This window comes from Pleurodeles waltl, chromosome 8 (assembly GCF_031143425.1).
Source record: "Pleurodeles waltl isolate 20211129_DDA chromosome 8, aPleWal1.hap1.20221129, whole genome shotgun sequence".
NCBI lineage: Eukaryota > Metazoa > Chordata > Amphibia > Caudata > Salamandridae > Pleurodeles > Pleurodeles waltl.
The window spans coordinates 1,366,959,323-1,366,979,971 of NC_090447.1; the positions used below are offsets into that span (position 1 = coordinate 1,366,959,323).

General features: G+C 44.7%; 1 protein-coding gene across 6 annotated transcripts in view; it reads right to left on the reverse strand.

The window, feature by feature from the left end:
- The window catches only part of CNTN5 (contactin 5), a 3,179,309-nt gene that overhangs the window by 853,376 nt on the left and 2,305,284 nt on the right, over positions 1–20,649 (reverse strand). For all 6 annotated transcript variants that reach the window (XM_069202389.1, XM_069202386.1, XM_069202392.1 and 3 more), the window contains one exon: positions 3,154–3,357. In XM_069202389.1, the coding sequence (XP_069058490.1) occupies positions 3,154–3,357 (204 nt within the window). The remainder of the gene's footprint in view (positions 1–3,153; positions 3,358–20,649) is intronic.

Here is a 20,649-nt window from a genome sequence, read left to right on the forward strand (position 1 = left end):
GGAAATCCGATTCGGTCCCATCCCAGGATCTGGTTTTTCTAGGGGCTCGGTTTCGGACTCTTCTAGGTTTGGTGACGGTGTCAGAAAAGAGGTTGATTGTACTCCAGTCCATGGTGAGGGAGGTTGTGTTACTGACTGCCCCGTGCTCTTCTGTGGTTGCGTTTGCAAGGTCATTTGGCGTCTGTAATATTTCTGATCCCTTGGGCGCGTTTCCATCTGCTTTGCTTGATGACCTGGTTCCTGAGAAGGTGGGCGCCAGGGTCCAGTTCTCTGATGTCCAGGATTCCGGGGTCAGGGTTGATTCGCAGGGAGTTGGGATGGTGGCTGGATTCCAATCATCTTCGGGTAGGGGTGTCTTTGTCTCCTCTGAGCCCGGTGGTGGTGACAACGGATGCCAGCCTTTCCGGATGGGGGGCTTGGATGGGGTCGGCACAGATTCAGGGGATCTGGTCCCGGCTGGAGGCCAATCGGTCGTCGAATTGGCGCGAGTTGAAAGCTGTATTGTTGGCTCTGATACATTACCAGGTATCCCTGAAGGGAGCTGCGGTGCTTGTGCGGACGGACAACTTAGTAGCCAAGGCTTATGTCAACCGACAGGGGGGGACCAGGTCGAGGGCTTTGTTCAGTCTGGCCAGGAAGATTTTTTTGTGGGCTCAGGAGTGGGTTCCTTCTCTCCGGGCTACGTACATTCGGGGGTGGTCAATGTTCGGGCGGATCTGCTGAGCAGGGTGATTCCTTCCTCTCAACTTTTCTCCCTCCGGAAGTCACTGTTTCTTCATCTGGTTCGTCTCTGGGGTCTGCCAGTGCTGGATGTGTTTGCGTCCACGGAAAATGCGAAGCTAGGTCGCTTCTGCTCCCGGTTTCGGTGTCCTCAGGCTTGGGAGGTGGACGGGATGTCGTGTCCTTGGCCGAGGGGGCTTTTGTACGCTTTCCCGCCATTTCAGCTAATCCGGTCTTTTCTGTTGAGGGTGCGGCTTCTGGGGGCCAGGGTTGTCTTGATTGCGCCCGTTGGCCGAGGGCGAATTGGTTTCCATTGCTGCGGCTGATGGCATCCGGCTGGATGTGGCCTCTTCCTCTTTGTCCGTCGCCCCTGGAGTTTCCCTGCCTCTCGATGGAGTCGTTGAGGAGGTTACACTTGACGGCCTGGAAGTTGAACGCCAAGGTTTGACGAGTCTGGGGGTACCAGTGGCTTTAAGTTCTACTTTGCTGGCTTCCAGGCGGCGTTCCACTTTGCTTTCCTATGATAGACAGTGGAAGGTTTTTTCTTCTTGGTGCTTACAGCATGACTTGGCTCCTACCTGCGCGTCTATCTTTGATGTGATGCAGTTCTTACAGGATGGTGCGCAATTGGGGTTGTCTGTGGCTTCTCTGTGGGTGCAGTGGTCAGCTATTCAGGCGTTTAGGGGTCCGTGGCGTAATCTTCTGGATGAGGGTCATTTGATGCCTAGATTTTTTCAGGGGCTTCTTAATTTGTTTCCTCGCCCTGTACGTTCTTTTCCTTCGTGGGATCTTTCTTTGGTTTTAGATGCATTAACTGCTGCCCCTTTTGAACCACTGGGGGAATGTGATTTACACCATCTTTCTTTGAAGACATTCTTTTTGGTGGCCATTACTTCGGCCCGCCGTTTAGGGGAATTGGGGGCCTTGGCCTGTTCTTTTCCTTTTTGTAAAGTTTTTCAGGATCGGGTGGTTCTTGTTCCGGTACCTTCTTTTGTTCCGAAAGTTAATTCTTCTTTTCATGCTCGCCAGGAGGTCATCCTTCCTTCATTTTGTCCGAATCCCTCCTCAGTGGAGGAGGTTTGTTTACATTCTTTGGATGTGCGCAGGGCTTTGTTGCATTATCTAAGTGTGGTGGCTCCTTTCCGTTAAGGTGATTCGCTGTTTGTGAATTTCGGTCCGGCCCGTAAAGGGGAAAAGCCTTCCACAGCGTCTTTGAGTCGGTGGGTTAGGTCTTTGATTTTGTTGGCATATTCCTTGAAAGGGGTGGTTCCCCATCCGGGGATTCAGGGCCGTTCTACCAGGGGTGTGGCGGCTACGGTGGCTGAGCTTCAGGGGACTTCTGTGGTGGAGATTTGCAGGGCCGCCACTTGGGCCTCTCCCTCCACGTTTGTTCGGCATTATAGTCTGGCGGACTTGGGTGGTTTGGAGTCGGTGTTGGGTCACCGGGTCTTATCCTCTATGAGGTGAAAGGGGATTGGATCTTGGTGGTATGTGTGCATTCTAATAAATTGTTTGCAACTCAGTGTCCGTCTCCTGTGTGTTCTTGCTGTGTCTCATTGGTTTAAAGGAAGGCGAGGGAGGGACGGGAGGTAATGTGTCCATTTCTTACGATAATGGCATTACTCCTAGTCCTACTCCCTCGCCTTCCTTTACGTTCCCTCCCGCCCCCCCCCGGTACGGACAGTCTGAGTTGCTTCTTGGGCTTGGTTTTTGTACAGGAGGTGGTGGGGGTGGGGGGGGGGGTTTAAAAGGGGAAGGGAGGGTCTAGAGGGAGGCGGGAGGCCTCATTGGTTTAAAGGAAGGCGAGGGAGTAGGACTAGGAGTAATGCCATTATCGTATGAAATGGACGCATTGCCTGACGTGCCCTCTATCAACTTTACAAAAAAACATTAAATGGGCTTTGGGGTCTCCCTGAACGCCTTGCTGTTTACCACAAAATCCAGGAATGCAGTGGCAGACAGAGGCCAAACACAGGCTCCTGCAGTACCTGAGGTGTGGATGGGCCCCCAACCATTCAGGGGCCCCAAACCCAGGGCCAGTGAGTATCTGTGAAATATGGGAGATTCTCGTAGCCCTCTTCAAAACTGGCAGCACTGGTGGCAGGGCAGGACAAAATTTAGCGCATAAGAACTATTGTGGCCTAGCTGCCAACCATGGAAATGGGCAACTGGGCTCAAATCCTGGGCTCAGCTCCACATCCTGCAATACTAGAAAATCACTTGGCCTCCACGTGCCTAAAATATGTATTGTGCTCTTTGTACCTTTGTAAAGCGTTCTAATGACGTTGCACAATATAAAACTGGGAAAAAATTATATAAATAAAACTGGGACAAAGAGAAAAGCATCAACTCTTATTTATTTATATGATGAAATCTTTAAGAGCGAGTAATCATGCGTAGAATTTAATCACCGTTTTAACATCTTCCACTCACCATCTTTACCCAGTGTTAATGGGGTTGGTGGGCTCATGACTCGCGTGTTAGTCATCGTGTTTTTAACTAGACAGATGTAGCTGCCGACATCAGATGCCAGTGCTTTGGAGATGTAAAGATTGCCTGTCTCCTGGGAAATGAAGCGCCGACTATCTTCTGCCACAAAGGACGGGAACTCATTAAACACCCAGCTGTAGGTAATCTCTGAAACAAAAAAAAGATTAAAATTTGTGAGTAAACATTTAGATTTCTCAATACAGATATATCAGTGATCCACCAGGTACACCCACACTCCCAATTACTTAAAGCAACTGTTTAACTTCTTTTTAGTATGCACAAGGAAAAACGCTTTAATTGGACAACACTAGAGGGAGATATGATAAGCTTGTTTTAGGAAATGCATGTTATCTTGCTTTTCAAAAATTGACAAATACGTTTTATGTGCATAGCCTTGCTACTAGAGGAAATGTGTACAGTTGCACTTAACCGGTAATGCCAAGTGTGGTGAATCTCAGTACTGCATCCCACCACGAGGGCCCAGGAGCAAAAGACCGCAGTTGGAGGGAGGCGGAGCCCTAAAATAGCCACTGGAGAAGAAGTAGTGTTTGGCTTCAGTCATCTTGGAGGATGGAAAGAAAACAAGGTGCTTTGTAGTGCACTCTAGACTACACAGAAAGGCCCACATTTACTGAAACATGAGCTGACACAAAGTGACAAAGTGGAGAAAAGCAACACCTTGGTAGTTACTTTCCAGTGCACAAGTTATCTTGTGCTGGAAAGGTGCCTTTTTCTCAGCACCAACATATTCTTGTGCTGTTTTGCATTGCTTGTGTTCATGGGGCATCATAGTGCAAACATCCTTAGTTGTTGACTCAAAGCCTGAGCTACTAAGGTAGACAGACTGTCTTTGCATCAAAAACCTCTTGAAGCAGGCACTAATGAGGTGAAATGTTTTCATTTCTCAAACACCAATGGACTGCGTGTCTGCTGGAGTGCACTGCACACATCTAGTGTGTGGGATGCCTCTATATAGGGAAAGCAGTGCCATGGGTTTGGGCTGACTCGAAGTCTCAAAGACTGGCCTAGTCCTTATAAGAAGGTATGTCTAATCAGCAACAAAACATCTTGGAATTACAGAAATCTTACATGTTGTTCAAAGCATGTCATGCAAAAATACATTAAGACTGAAAAAATGAAAAAAACACATTGGTGCATTTCATTTGCTGTAAAAAAATTTAAAAAAAAGCAGCACAGCTCTTACACTGCCAACAGGATCTGGCATGCTTGCATATTCAACCTCATTCTTATAATGCAAAATTGGAATCTATATGTCCGAGATGCCAAAGACACCGTATATGAAAGTTCCACTATTAGACTTTCAGCCATACACACTAGCATTCACAACCAGCAACAGCAATTAAAACCAAACGTCAATCAGGACAAAACATTTTTTGCATATAGTTGAGACTCACTGCTTCTTAACAACACAGCAGGTGCGGCTCCTCCGTAATGTTATCATTTTACTTGTCACTGTCTCTCTGACAGCCATGGAATCTAGGGCAGGGCGGAGCCGAGCCATAGGGAGGAGTGGTGGCCACTCTAAAGTGTGCATGCCAGTTTGGCCGGCCATCCTAGGACGGCCAAACTGACATGCGCACTTACATTTCTCCAAACCAGCTCAGTTGCACAGAAAAGTGGAGAAATGGCACAGGCTCCCTATCCCTGAGCGAGCATCAGACCAGCCCACTCAGGCCAATTCTGGCACTCCTCTCATGCTTGGTATAGCATGAGAGCAGCATCTGGATTGGGAGCCTGTGCTATGTGCCCCAGTGACTGCCGGGAGGTTGAGGAGCACCTAGGTAGCCAGAGCCAGGACCAGAGCAGTAGGTACGTTTTTGTTTTTTTACCCCTCACCCCCTGACAACCTCCCCATCCCACATTTTTGATTGGCAGCAGCCATCAATGCAACACAGGGACGTTTGCACAGTAGGTGAGTGCACAGCCTCCTGAGGTTTGCAGGAAACTCCCACAATGCAACAACCTCCCAAAGCACATATTCCAAATCAGTGCATGCATTTCTGAAAGCTGCTGCTACAAACTGTGTCTACCTGCAGAGCTGGCTTTGACAATCCAGTTGGCTTAATTCAACTATGAGCACTAGTCTCGCCCCATCAGAGCCAGTGCAAGCTTCAACAGCCACATCAAAACCCTGGAAATGGATATTAAATCAAAAATGCCCAGAGATAGATTACATTCTTTCATACCATAAATAAATTCTGGTAGTAATACTCCAAATGTGTTCTTGATTCAAACAAGGCACTTCTGAGGAAGAATTAAGCATGCAATAATAGCTGATCCTCTCAGAACTGCACTAAGTTTAAAATGATCTCTGTTTGTTCCAGTGAAGTGCATTAAGATAACGACTGACAGCCATCATTATTCAAGTTGTAGTTGCGTCCAACATTATTTAACACCTATCAGAAAAATGCCTTTCAGTGCAAAAAATTAAAGTGTGGTATTCAGTAAGACATTAAAAGACTCAGTGAGTCATTATGACCTTGGCGTTAATATTGAGAAAAGTATTGTCAACAGGCTGGCAGTACTTTCGTCCATATTATGACATTGGCGGTTTGGCTGATGCCAAACCGGCAATGTACCACACCGACCGCCACGGCGGTAAGGGCCGTCGGGCCGGAGACATCAATCTCCAGCTTGGCGGCCATCACTTGCCTGCCTGCGGGATTATGACCCCGCCTACAGGCATTGTTTTCGTGGCTTCCTTATCGCCACAAAAACCATGGCGGTAGGCACTATCAGTGACAGGGAATTCTGATAGGGGTCTCACCCACCCCCATCTCCTCCACAGGTTCCCCCCTTCTGGCGGAAATCTGGCTGCAGTCATAATTTGTCGGACGGCTGGTAGCCGCAGCGCCGGACGCAGCAGGAGGCGATTTTTACCGCCAGGGTCATAATGACCCCCTTAGAGTCTAATTTATATGTTGCTGGGCAGCCTGTTTCTCTGCCCAGGAGACAGAATAGGTTACTCCATCATCCTGAGGGAGGTGACGGTAGACAAACTGCAAAATTACTACCAAGCAGGTGAACATTTTTTTTAAACTTTGGCAGGAACCGCTATCACAGTGGTTCTGGGTCTATGCTTTTGAAGTTTGGTGCATGGCTCCAACAACATGATGGAGCCTTGCACCAAACTGTTTTTATTTTCAAAAAGAAAATCCTGAAGTGAGCTTTTCTTTTTTAAAAGAAAAAAAGAAAATGTTCCACTCACTATGGGAGTCCTCTCACATGGTGAGGGGAGCATTTAGCACAGGAGGTGTGAAAGACCAGCACCCTGTGAAGAAATCTGCAAAGCCTTGGCCAACCATCTGCCTGGTGATGGGGCAGGTAGTAGGAGATAAACGCATCTGAGACAGACACAGGAAATTTCCCCCAGGGCCACCCATTACGGGATGCTAGTTGGCTGTCCACACAAAAGCTTTCTGTATTTACCAAATAAACAGGTACTAAACATCTGCCATCAAGCAGAATGTTCCAGTCACCAATCAGGATCAAAACATATAAAATCATAACATTGATATTTTAAGAACAAAAATTATAAGATTGCTATAAAGAATTAGCGCCGGGTTTCATTTCAACAACGACAGTGCCTTATCACATTATCATTTAACATGTATACACATCACATTTCCATGTAAAATATAAAAATATATATAACCTGTGCCTATATACCATGTACAATAAATAATAGGCCTGGGAAAAAAGGTAATTACTCTGGCATAATTCTGGCAATTTTGCATAATGCTTGTTAATGCGAAATTCCCCAAATAACTATTAAACCACTGCATATTTATACAACATTGAGAACACAAATTTATTGCAAATGTGTAATTCATGGTAAACATTCACCACAGCACAGGAACAACAGAGAACATGATTGCTTAGATGGGCAGGTCTCCTGCATGGTAACAGATGTGTACCATAGCCCTGAGAACCCCACCTACATGTGGATCTGGAACCATGGTTACAAAACTTATCAAGCAACAAGCATGGATCACACCTTCATGCCATTGTCTAGGCCTTCATTGATAGACTGAGATGGGATCAAAAAGCACTTCCCTCAGAATGGGTTGGGCTACTGCCCTCAACCAGAGTTGGAGAATATGAGCACAGTGGTGGCAGCATATCCAGTTCTTAAACAGTAGAATGACTGTGCTGTTTCCCATGTCATAAGAGAGGAGCCTGCTTGCCCACTCAGTTAAAGTTCTACATCTTGTTTGCAACTCGTATGGCCTACATGAGAGGAATGTTGCACTGTGAAGCGCACACACATTGGTGTGTGCAAAAGAGTGCAATGTCTTTGTACCTGTGAAAGTACATAACATGGAGGCCCTTTAATTTCATTTTGGGGATCCTAGAGCCTAGAAAATGGAGGTGTGGACCGCAGAGCCAGACAGGAAATGCTGATTGCCAACATCCCTGTGACTGAAGATGCGGGGGTGAAACTACACTGGGAGTGGGGCAGAGTATTCTCTGAACACAACAAAGGCATCTTGTGATTCAGCAATGTGCTATGCAGGGAGGTGAGGGGAAAGTGTTTATGGTAGATGGTGGGAGTTATAATGTACACCCTGGAGGCACACAGTATCATAAAAAATGGAAAGCTTAATTCTTCAAAACTTTGTGAAGGCATATGTTGCTGGAGGCTGACATCCAAGTGTCACCCCTTTGCTGCATCCATGACATGGGTTCTGGGTCCATCAGCTCTGGGGAATCCCCTTTTGGGGCAGACAGGCCCCATGACAAAGAACAGAACAGAGGTGTAGACACTTCAAAGATGCCGAAACACAGAACACAAATTTCAACAGGTCAGACACTAAATCACATTTGTGTCTGGAAAAATTAAAAAAGAAAGGTGGAAGCTGAAACACACTTGTTCAGAGCTGATATGAGTACACCACAACTTAAGTTACTGCAACCAGTACCAGGGATCAAGGTCTGGTGGTCTCCCAGCTGAGCAAGGTTACTCTGCCCTGGTGCACCAGCCTGCCTGCCAAGACCAGTGTGCCATGTGAGGAGGAGAAGAGCCTAACCAGAGTGTGGCCCACCAGGGATCTGGGAAAGAGAATCACTGGGAGTGAGGTGTGATGCCAAAGCTCCATTAGGACTGATGTTTGGACATTGTGGAACTGCAGCAGAGAGTTGAGTGCCAAGGACAATTTGCTTGTGCATTGTGGGCCAGCACCCATTAGAATCAACCGGGGACCGATGCCTTTGGTGCGTCGTTGGGGCAGTCGTAGCAGGAACCAAGTGAACTCATGGGGACACCCCGCCTGCCAGGGGAGGGAGGGCTCTTCAACTCCAGGGCAACCATCCAGGACCCCCTGAGAGTGCACCATAGAGCCAAATGAGCCCTGCAGCTACTTACCTACATTGACCACCAGGCATACATGCGGAGGAGGATTTTGCAGAATAAGGAGGATCCCGCTGGACTGCTGACTCCTGCTGAAGGGGTCCTCCACCACCAAGTAAGGTTTCAGCATTGCCATAGGTACTTTACCCGATCCCAGGCTGTTGCACTTTGTTCCCAGCACTGAAGTCACTAGAACATGTGCCAGAGCATCAAAAGGGACTGTTACACATGGCTACTGCCTGGGGAACGGGGGCTCATTAAAGCTTGGTGATAAATGAGTGATGTGCTGTGTTTGAGAACTGTGCAAGAAACTTAAAGGTACTCATTGTGGACTTTGTAAACAGAAGCCTAAGGCAGAGGGGGGTTGCATGTGTAGGAGAGTTGTCACACATATGAATAAGTCATTTGAATACATGGGGAGTGGGCCTAGACAGGAGGGACTATGGTAAACTGTCCCAAAGTGCTAGACATGGCTTTGCAAAGGGATTGTGTCGATTATTTTGCTGTGGAAGATTAACACTGTTGTGTGTAGTAATTATTTGTTTTTTCATAAAATCTCAGTACTGGCAGGATCTGATTTATTGGGATTGCTGGAGGGTGTGGCAAGCTCCATATTTATGCCTACACTGGAGCTCTATGTCCCCCACAAAAGCCTCAGTGAGTACTGATATCGGAGCCAGTTGGCAGGCAGAGAAGAACAGCCACAGATACATCTAGTTTGTGTGCAGGATGAATGCTGCAGCAACATCTCCCCCACCTCCCTCTACTCACCTTCTAAAATTTCAGAGCAATTCAGACAGGGCCTTGATTCCACAGGGTATCTAGCAGCAGTGGAACCAGTTCCCTTCCTTTCTTGACCTGTGTGTACATGGATAGGTCTGCCAGCAATAACAATTGGTTTTTCATTTGACACAAGTGAACATGATAAATGCCCTTGTAGAGAAAAATAAAATAGGTGAGTAGCTTCCTCTCTTGTGTGGCAACTTTGACAAGGTCAGGAATTTAATACAATACCCTTTGCATTGTAGTACGACTAGGACCTTTTGTAGGCCTGTGACCACATGCATCTCCGTGACTTGGTCTATAGCCCTGCTCCTGAGACAGACAACCATGGCAGTTGCGTGTGATGCCCTAAGGGCCAAGGAGGAATCATTTACACTTAATCTATGCCAAAAACTGAGGATCTCTGGTACTGAAATGGCATCCTCTATTACATGGGTGTCTTGTTGGCCAGTATTTAGGTTCCCCTAATACTAAATAGTGTGAAGAAGCAGTTTCCATAAGTATACATGAAGTGTAATTATGTTCTGTTTATTATGGTATGCTATATTGATTTGTATAGTGTACTAATCACCCAAAAAGGTATCCAGGTGATTGGGAAGGCGTGTGCTCCCCAAGGTGCTTATATACTAAGAGCCAGGTCTTCATCTCCTTGTAGAACTCAAGAAGTGAGAAGAAGACTCTGATATGTTGAGGGAGGCCATTTTATGTCTTGGGTGTGATGTAGGAGAATAAGCAACCTCTGCCATTGCTTTTTCACATGATGTAATAAAGTTCATTTGCTTGTTCCGTGTGCAATATTTAGCTGCTGCACCTGGTGCATTGGCATTTACTTCATCCCTTTACACAGTAACCTCTAAAATGCACAGAAAAAAACAGATAATTAACATGAGAAAATGTCAAAAGATTCAACAATATCAACACAATTATGAAAATCTTATATGCCTAGTCCATAAACCTACATTTTATTTTTCTGTATCCTGATTTACAGCTTTTTTGGACCTGCCATCTCTGCAGGGTCACCCCCCAAACTATTTGCCTTCACCAATCCTGTTTTCTGAAAGAGCGTCTGTAGGCTTTTAGTAGTGTGTGAACTTTACCAATGCTAAACTGTGCTAACGTGTTTGAGCCCTCCCCTTTAAACATGGTAAAAATGGTTTTCCACCAATTTACTTGTAAGTCCCCATTCAAGTAGTACTACTTGTACCCAATGACTGTAAATTAAATGCTATTATAGTGGGCCAGAATCACTTATCGTGCCACCCACTTAAGTAGCCCCTTTACAACACGTACCAGGCCTGCTATTGCAGCCTTTATACAATTTTAAACTTCAATTGCGACCTGGTAAAATAAACCTTTCTGCCAGGCTTAAACCTTCCTTTTTAATATATATAAGTCATCCCTAGGGTAGGCCCTAAACAGCCCATAAGGTATTTCTTTTTCATAAAGTTGGGCATGTGCTTTTAAGTTTTACATGTCCTGGTAGTGAAACATTTGTTTTTCACTACTGCAAGGCCTGCCTCTCTTTCTGGAGAACATGGGGTTACCTTATTACGTTTAAGAAGTGATAAAGTTTGTGTGGGAACACATAGAAATATCATGGTTGGCGTCTAAAGAATTACAATTTGAATCCCTCCTTAATGGGAAAGCTGGATTTCAATGCACAATTCTGAAAGTGACCCTTTTACAAAGTTGGCATTTTCTTGCCCTACCCATTTGGTACCTGCAACTTCTGTCACATGGCCTTTGTGTATTCCTCCCAGCAGTAATACAATAAATGGTCTGAGTATTTGCAGGATGGGCTATCCTGACTGGATACGGTGGCGGATCGGTTACCTATCACACTTTCACTCCAAAGAGACTCCGTCAGCTCACACACAAATTACTTCAGGCCAAGGAAGACTGGACCTGTTCCTTGACCCCAGACCCAACAGAGTGATTGCGAGGACAGAGAAATAAGCTCCTTAAGTCTCCTTGCAACTACCCAGCTTATCTGCTGAGCTGGACCTTCCTGTACCTGCAACTAAACATGCCTGAGCTGTGCTGGTCTCAGCTGGAGTGAGTTCCTGATCTCCAAGAAGTGCTTCTCAGGCCCTGTACCCTTGGTGTTGCACAAGTTGAGCTCCTCCTTGAGGAAAGTGCCAAATCCTGAAGTTTTGGTCTCTTTGGGACCACGTACAGGCTTGTTCGCACCAAGACCTTTTTGCCCGCACTGACCGCAACGTGACCCTCTGTTGAACCCAACTCTTCACACTTTCACTTTAGCAACCGCTAGCAATGACTGGCAACACCAGATCTGCACTTTGTGCTACAGCATTGACAGCCCATGGTTACTACTAATGGGAATCTCCAGAAACACCTGTATATTATAACTGACAGGGTCTTCATGCTACAGCAACAACCATCATGATGCCTGGCATGCTCATCTCCCTTCAATGGCGATCATTTGCAAAACACTCCCTGCTCCCCATGGCCTCCTTCACTACAAATGGAACTCTTCGCCCTCGACTTTACAACTTAACTTTTTCAACAGGACAAATCTGGTCCCTATATCCAGCCCATGCTTCACGGCGGCCTGCTGAACTTACGACTTTCACCCATTGTCACACAACCAGATAGTTGTGAGTGGCACTTTCTACTTTTAGATGATAAACTTCCCTTACATCTTTGAAACTGCATATCTCCAGTTCTACTGATTGGAATTTTGTCATTTTGGGCTTCAAATGATTTTTTAAATTTTACTGCAGTTTTCTAAATTAGTGTGGAATTCTTCTTGTGTTGTATTTTCACTTTATTATTGTTTGAGTGCTACATAAATACTTTCACATTGCCTCTGCATTACATCTGACTGATTTTGCTCCAAGCTACCAGAGGGTTAAACAAAGGTTAATTTAGTAGCATTTATGGTTCACCCTGACAAGGATTGTGGCTATTGCTTGAGAAGGGCTCACACTCACTCAAAAACTGCTCAAGGGTTCACAAACACTCTATACGTTGTTCCAAACTTTCTAAATACACAGAAACAAGCTTTGCAATAGTTTTAGAGATGACTGGTAATTTACCCACAAGACGATACTCTAAACCTTTAATTGCAATAGATGACAAGTTAAACGTCTGACCAGATTCTCCAAGCTTCAGGTAGGATAATTGACAAGTTAGCCACATGTTCCACGTGTTCATATGTATTAATTAGGTTCCATGTTCAGCATATGTAGACATGTAGTGAAGTGACACCCATGGGATGTATTGAAGTAATTGATCATGACAATCGGCCATATAAATGCTGACTATTTCACATTTTAACCCTGCCCCTGCTGTATTTAGAGGTTATCCATGGCTTGGTTTCTAATCGAGTTTACACCCTACTAGCACTCATTTCTCACATAACACTACCTCCTCCGTGCCTTATGGCACACATACACTTTTCTGGCAGAAGAAGGATCTTGTAATGGTTCGATGATTAGTGGTGCCACCACTACGAACTGGTGTATTTCAGTGATGTTTAATGATGATGAATAGGATATAAAAGCTGCAAACCAAATCCCAGTAGCCACTGATCTGCACTGCTGCAAAATAAAAATGCCACTGCTGTAGTAGGCCTGCACAGTTTTGTGATTTATCTTATCAAAAGTGACACTTCTGCATGTTGACATTGGAGCTCCCACTATGTTGTTATGTTAAGGCAGGTTGTTAGCTCTTGACAAGATTGCAATATTAAACATTGCTACGCTGTATGGTGACGTCAATAACTGGCACAAACAAACTGTGTTCAAAGTATTTGTCACAAGTTTCTTAGATACTCATGATGGGTTAACCTATAGGCAATGCAAGTGTCAGTGGAGATAAAGAGTATACAGTTAATACCCACTGTGAGGAACCAAGATTATTTCAAAGTTCATTACAGAGAAAGGCTGTCAGACCTTTCCACCATTTATTCAACAATACTCCGGTGTAAAAGGGAGAATACCCAGACAAACCAGGTAGTTGCTAGGAAGCCCAACTGTCCCTCCAAAGAGTATGGAATGGGACATGCATCCAACTGAAGGTTGTATTATAAAAACACCTTTCATCTTGACAAATACCGTTTGTGCTCCCAGATCCAATATATGGAGACAATGTTCCATAAATTGTTAGCATCAACTTGCAACATTGCATTGCCTATGAGACAGCATCTTGCAATAACCTAGCCTGTCAATGGTGCATGTGTACTTTCTGATGATTTGATGTTGTTAGGGACAGCCCACACCTCTAAGGCATCCAGGATATCAAACAGGAATATATCAATGCCACGCCCAGGCAAATATACTTCTTGTGGCTCAGTACACTGTGTTTGATTTAGTCAAAGTTGGATTACAAGAATAATGTTTGGAACTCAATAGCTGCTGCCCTTCTGTAATGGTGCTAGCCTTATTCTCATCAACACTCCCTCGGTCAATAATCTTACTTTGTATTTAATTACTTACAAGGTGTTCTTTCACCCTTCTTAAGCCATCACAGGGGTGAATGAGAGATTACCGCCATAACACAAATGCACCACTGCCTCTAGCTACTATCTATGAGGGAACAACACCGTTTTCAGTTTTTCTAAATTCCTGACAGTCTGATTGATAATGCAGATGTAAAGTAGGCAAGTTCCATATGGCGACTGCCACAGTGAAAAAATAATTTTGGCAATGCAAAATGATGAAGAGTATCAGATCTCAAAGCACAAGTAGAGCAATGCTAGAGTGGTGACTGCCAAGAAGAATAAATTGCTTTATGTAGCAGGCAGAGGGTCTTTAAAAGAATACGCTCCTTCATCTGCAGCCAGTGGCCAGAAGCTAAAACCGGAGAAATGTGGTCCCTATGATTTAGGCCAGATGCTAATCTGGCAACATCATTCTGAAACAACTACAATTTCTTGATCAAGAAAGATGGTAGATCCAGACAGACTGCATTGCAATAATCAAGCCATGCGGATATAAAGACCTTAAAATATTTTAATTTTTTGTGCTGGACTGAACAAAGCACTTGCTTCAGAGTATTTAACTGTTGAAGACGAGTATTTAACTGTTGAAGACAAGATTTCACCACCGCTTTGACGTGATCCAATAATGTTAGTGCTGAATCAATTTTTGCTCTCAAGTTCTTCACTACTTTTACAGGGAAAGCAGAGTGCTCTAATAAGACTAGTGGGGTCTTATAGGGAGCACAAGTTTTATTCTCATTGAGTTTAAGGGAGTTTCTGACAATCCTGCACTAAATATTAGACAGACAGTCTTGCACTTTGCTTGCTTTAGTTGCTGGATCGCCTTCAAGCATAACCACTGTCTTACGCCTGCTCTATGGCAGAATAAAGGGGTGTACATTTCTCACATTAGCATTTTACAAGTGTGAGCCAGTATGAGGGTGGATACTAGTAAGTAGTTCAGAGATTCACCATGTAGCCAGGTGGCATTTGTGTTAGAACTGAAAGGGCTGGTTTAGTATTTCTTGTGCCCAAGAGTTTCCTGAAACAGAATGCAGAAGGACCACACACAAATTGACCACAAATCAATTTGACCAGCACTGTTCACTAGTATTATTATTTAATGTTAGTTATTGTACAAAGTGTCTTTACACTTCATTTACCGACCCATGCTAATAAGGTGGAATAAGGTTAGTGTACAATAATTAAGCACATTTACACACATTGGGCCTTATTACGAGTGTGGCAGTCTCTAGACCGCCACACTCGCGATGGCTGTCCGATCGCCACATAACAACCCTGGGGTTTGAACCGCCAGGATCTTGGATCCTGGTGGTCTGGCGGTGGCAGAGATCCTAATCTGCCAGGACAGGGCTGAAAGCAGTGCTGCCCTGTGGATTAGGAACTTGTTCTCTGCCAGCGGTTCAATGTCGGTAGCACAGCCATGAAACGGCTGGCAGAGACCTGGTGCAGGGGGCCACAGGGGGGCCCCTTCACTGCCCATGCACTCGGCTTGGGCAGTGCAGGGCCCCCCTTGGACAGCAATGAACCTTGCAAAAGTGCTGGTGTAGGGAAGCAGCCTGAATAACAACGCGGGAACGAGACTCGCTGTACACGAAAGCGGAACAACGCTTTCCTGAACAACTACCCTGTTTTCCTCTACCTTAACCAGGCATGTATGAACATTAAACTTGTGTGGTTAAGGCAGAGAAAAACAGACTCTGGATCCAAAAGGACTTGGTCAGGTAAGTGGGGCTGGGATTGGGGGGTAGTTTTATGGCCGGTTGGGGGTAATTTTCATTTTTAGAGGCAGGGGTGGGGATGGTGGGTTGGGTAGGTTAGGTTTTAGGAGTGGGGTGGGGGGGCAGTGTATAGTTTTAGGGGCGAGGGTGAGGGGTTGGGGTACTTTTAGGTTTTAGGAGCAGGGTTTGCCGTAGTTTTATGAGGAGTGGGGGTTGGGGTAGTTTTAGGTTTTGGGGCCCAGATTAGGGGTCGCGGTTGTTTTAGGGGCGGGGTAGGGGGTTGAGGTAGTTTAGGTTTTAGGGGCAGGGTGGGGAGTCACTGTAGTTTTAGGGGTGGGGATGGGTGTCACAGTAGTTTTAGGGGCGGGGGAGGTCGGGGGGGGTCGCATGCTGGAACCATGCATGCCATTCCACGCATGCCTTTACCAGGAATGCCTTTACAATGGAAAATCGTTGATAAGGCATTCATGGTAAAGGCATTAGTGGTAACAAAGCGGTTGTTGTTCTGACTGTGTTTTTCAGGCACGCGTGGGTTCCAGCATGCGTTGTTCCGAAATATATATATATATATATATATATATATATGCAGCCTGCAGGCAACAGCATTGCCACCGGCTCTATTACAAGCCAAAGAAGCTGAAGCCTGTTTCCCGCTAGGCCAGTGGGCGGAAACTTAGGTTTCCGCCCACCGACCTAGCAGGAAACCCATAATAGCTCCAGCGGGGAGGTCGCCGCGTAAGCAGCGGCCACCGTTGGGAGTTTGGCAGACTTAGTTTTCCAACTGCCAAACTCATAATGGGGCCCATTATTATTCCCATATTACACCTGGTACCATCAGCACGAAATCTGTGTTAATGCCCAGTGCACAACGCAAGCAAGAGAAATTCTGATCACTTGTACCTAAGCTCTCAATAAAAAATAGGTGCAAATATCCACTGGCACATTTTCGTGCAAATGCCATAGATGTCCCCACCATAAAATCCCAACAATGTCCCTGTAAGGAGATCCGTTCAATGATAAAATTGCAAAATACAAGTGCAATTTTAACTGTGAATAAATCCATTTACGGTTACAGAGTGAGTTTGCACACATACATGTTGCCACATGTTCACCTAAGTTTCACTACGATGCCCAAATAGAAACGCTGGGGCCCAATCACATTTGGGCAGCAAATTAAGGGCCAGATGTAGCAAAGGGTTTTACCCATTCTGTGTCTATGGGAAAATGTGTTCGTACATATGGCCCTAAGTGTGTAAATTGCGCACCAGCAAACATGAGTTAGCGTGAGCCCATCATGTTTGTGGCCTAAATCAATATTATAATTCGTATCTTGGACTCTTTAGAGGACTGATACCTAGATGATTTTTTTTTTATATTTACAGTTCTGACGTTGCAAAATAGTTGTCCAAGATGCAGTTACTAATGACTTGACTTCTTTGCATTATGCGGTCTCCCTTGTAAGCTCTGCACTGCAATATTGTGCCCTTTAGGACATGAAAATAGCACATTTTTCTTTTAGAAATACAGATGGTTCTGAAGCATCTGAAAATACCTCGGTTTAAAAAGAAGCCACAACAAGGATAAAAGAATTCGTGTCATATGCCATTACCAGTAAACTGTTCAATTGACTCTGCCTTCAAGCTAAGGAGATCTCTCTAACCTGATTTCATGAATCAAAACCTATCTCTTGGAAGCAGACACAGACACAATAACACACGCTCGAATGAGTGTCCATCTGGATTATGACAGCATCATTTATCTGACAGTCTGATGTGCCGATCAATAGGCTGCGAACGCCACATAAATTGTCTGTCACTCTTGTCAGGTACCTCAAAGGATACTTGTCACTCCTCACGCGGCCATTCGTGGCAATAAAACTTAAACAAATGTAACGTTCACATGATTTCATTGACCCAACATGACTCGGCCCTGGAGAAGCCGCCGGACGGTTATTAAATAATGTTAATCCCAGTGAAAATATGTGTGGTCCAGTACAGAAATACTGTACCAAAGTTATTTGGATCAAGTGTATGCATAAATGTAAATTGGCCCGTTTATTTCTGCGCGCTAAAGTTCAATTTCACGTTATTGCATACTGAAAACCGTGCTTATTGTAGCATAAAGTGCACTTTTGTAAGACTTTATGGAAGAATACAAACAGGCCTGTTTAATGCACGTTTTTAAATGTCTAAGTTAAATATCTGTGTTTATGACACCTCCACATGCAAAATCGGTAAGGCATTAGCGTGACATGCAGATCCGCAGTGAGTAATGTGTTCTTTATTACAGTTACTGAGGGAGGGGCAGGGATTAAGACCCGCTCAGGCTTCACGTCTCATGAGTCACGGCCCTTCCACACACTCAACTATGGTAATTAATACCACACCGCACTCTGTGCACCTGCGTATATAAAATCGCGTTTAAAATAAGCCCGCAAACCACACGGATCTGATACTGCCGTACCAAATGTGCATTTAAGCAAATGTCACCAACGTCAGCAAATATGCAGCAATTGTATAATGATTATCAATTTAATTAAGATATCGGTGATTACGTGGCCCTAATATTTATAGACTAGACATTAAGGTATTGTGGGCAATAAAGACACCTGGCAAAGGGCTTCTTTTTAACTTCGCAGTGAGCTTGGAAATAGTTAACTGTTTTATCGGGCACCTTGTAAACTATGTGTCCCCCAATTCTTCAAATGTGAGGTATTTCAACATGAAAACCAAATTACAGAATTGGAGCTGTCAGTAGCTCCCCTCTCAGTGACTTCCCGCTCACTTTGTTATAATTTATGAATGAAGATGGCACTTCAGTAATGCTCTGCAGCTTGTTTGGCATTGCCTTCAGGATGGCTCAGTGAGCTGTAAACTGGCCCTGCAAATGAGATATTCTGCAAACCACATGTTGAAATCCTATTAAGGCTCCCTCAGCTTTCCACCCTTATGCGGCCAGTCAATTTAGTATCACCAAATCGGGTAATGGTAACATTTTGAAACCTATTTTGGCCTGGTATTGTTTAGAAATGTGAGAAAAAACAAGTCATTGTTACGTTATTAATATGTGTATTTATGCTCAATATGCTCCATTTTGAACCACCAAGCTCCCAACCTCTCCATTCCTCGTTTCCCTTATTTAACCCCTTGTTGGAAGAAATGATGCAACTGGGTAAGAAAAGGAAAGCCTCCGACCTCTTTGTAGGGCCCTGCCGAGCTGTTTCATGGCGAAAGTAACATTCCTTGCAGCTGGCCTCACAAGCCTCATTAATGCCTTAAGTGTCAGTTTCAGAATCCTGTAAAGGTCGCCGCCAGCGTGCACATCTTCAAGAAATCCTAAACAGACCCTAAGGCTTTATTAAATAATCTCAAATCTTCTAGTTCCAATAAACTCTTGGCAAAAATAAATAACCAAATAATTGCGAGAGTATGTGGAGTCCAGGTTCACAATGAATGACTGCCAGTCTGGATGCCCAGGAAGCAGAATCTCTGCTTGCAATCACTCGAGGAGCTCTCTTTTTCACACCCAAGAGAGACCAGCAAGCGGGCCAACCCTTCCTTGGCCCTACAGCAACATAATACCATATTATCCTGCACAGCAGACTCGAGAACTGATTCCATTTTTAAGGAAGGGCCCTTGAATGGGCATTTTCGTGCCTTCTCAATTAGGGTGAAGAAATACATATCGGTTCTGCTGTCTCGCATATCTATGGATCCCCATTTTGCTCCTCCCTCTACCAAGATGCCTTAATATCTACTTCCTTCTCTTGGATCAGGTACTACACAGACCTCAAGTAAAACTCCAGATGTGTGCAGATGGTACATAAATACACATCCACCTTAGGGTTAACACGGAGAAAAGAGCAAGCCTTCCGGGATACCCAACTAATGTATGTTGTTACATGAAGGAAAGCTATCCCCGTCTAAAGACAAGTAAGGCTTAAACCCTAACCACAGGAGGAGCTCCTTTCAACTGACCTTCGCCTGGCTCCCTTTCAACCGCTTCCTTATTGCTCAGACATTTGGAAACAACTTCAATTTGAATGTAAATCCTTATTGCACAAATTAAAGTTGTGGTCATAGAACCAATTTACAACTCACTCTCTGTGTCCGAAATCCTCCCAAGCCTCCGGAATGATCACAGAAAAACAGGTGCCATGGTGATGGGTAGACTGGAATACTGTAGCATAGTCTATTGTGGCCTCCATATTATATGCATCTCCATATCACCAACAGTCTAAAATCGGGCGGCCAGTATGTGCCTAGGTTTTATACTTTCTCCCTCTGTCACTGTTTTCCCTCTTTCTATTCCACTTTCTTCCCCTCTGTTGTGTTTTTCTCTCTCCTGCTAAGGCTCAAAGTTTGCAGAGGAAAATCAATGCTAGTCCTCAAAATGAGTGCAGGTGACTCCCCATAATCACCAGCTCAAATTAAGCACTGTTCAAAATGATTTTGTGGCACGTGTTTCACCTGCTCTGTTCCGGTCTAAGCCTCTGATGGTTTAATTTTTGGTTTCGGAAAGCTAAACAGAAGCCCTCCTTTTTATTGACTCTCGTGAGACGTCTCTGCTGAAAGTTCCTGTCTCATGTCTACACTTTGGATGCTCTAATCTATCTCAGCAAATTCCTACCCCTTGAACAGTTCAAGCAGAGGGCTTATATTTAGTACGAAGAGGCAGCAGTTTGCAGAAGTGTGGGCTGGTTTTGTTGTTTAGGTTACATTTGAGTGTCCTTGCACTGGGCAAGTGATAGACCATTCCCGTGTTAGCACTGTGTAGGCTGTAAGGCAATATTCTTTTTACCTTTCTAAAGCTTTCATTTACATTTTCTGTTGTGTATTCACTGTACTCTTAAATGCAGATGTAATTGTGGTCAAGTTACAGAGCCGTGAAAAGTCCTAAAAAGTCTGCTTGGCATTTTTAAATTAACATATTTTTTCCTGAACGCTTGAGATATGCTGTTTATCTGAGGTGGTGTAGGTTCTTAGCTCACTAAACTAGAACACACAGGAAGGGGATTTAGCTTTGTGTCTCCAGTGCGGACAGAACATTTTGCAAGTTCAACAGTCCATCCCACTTCATCCTTCCATCGTTTGGGCCGC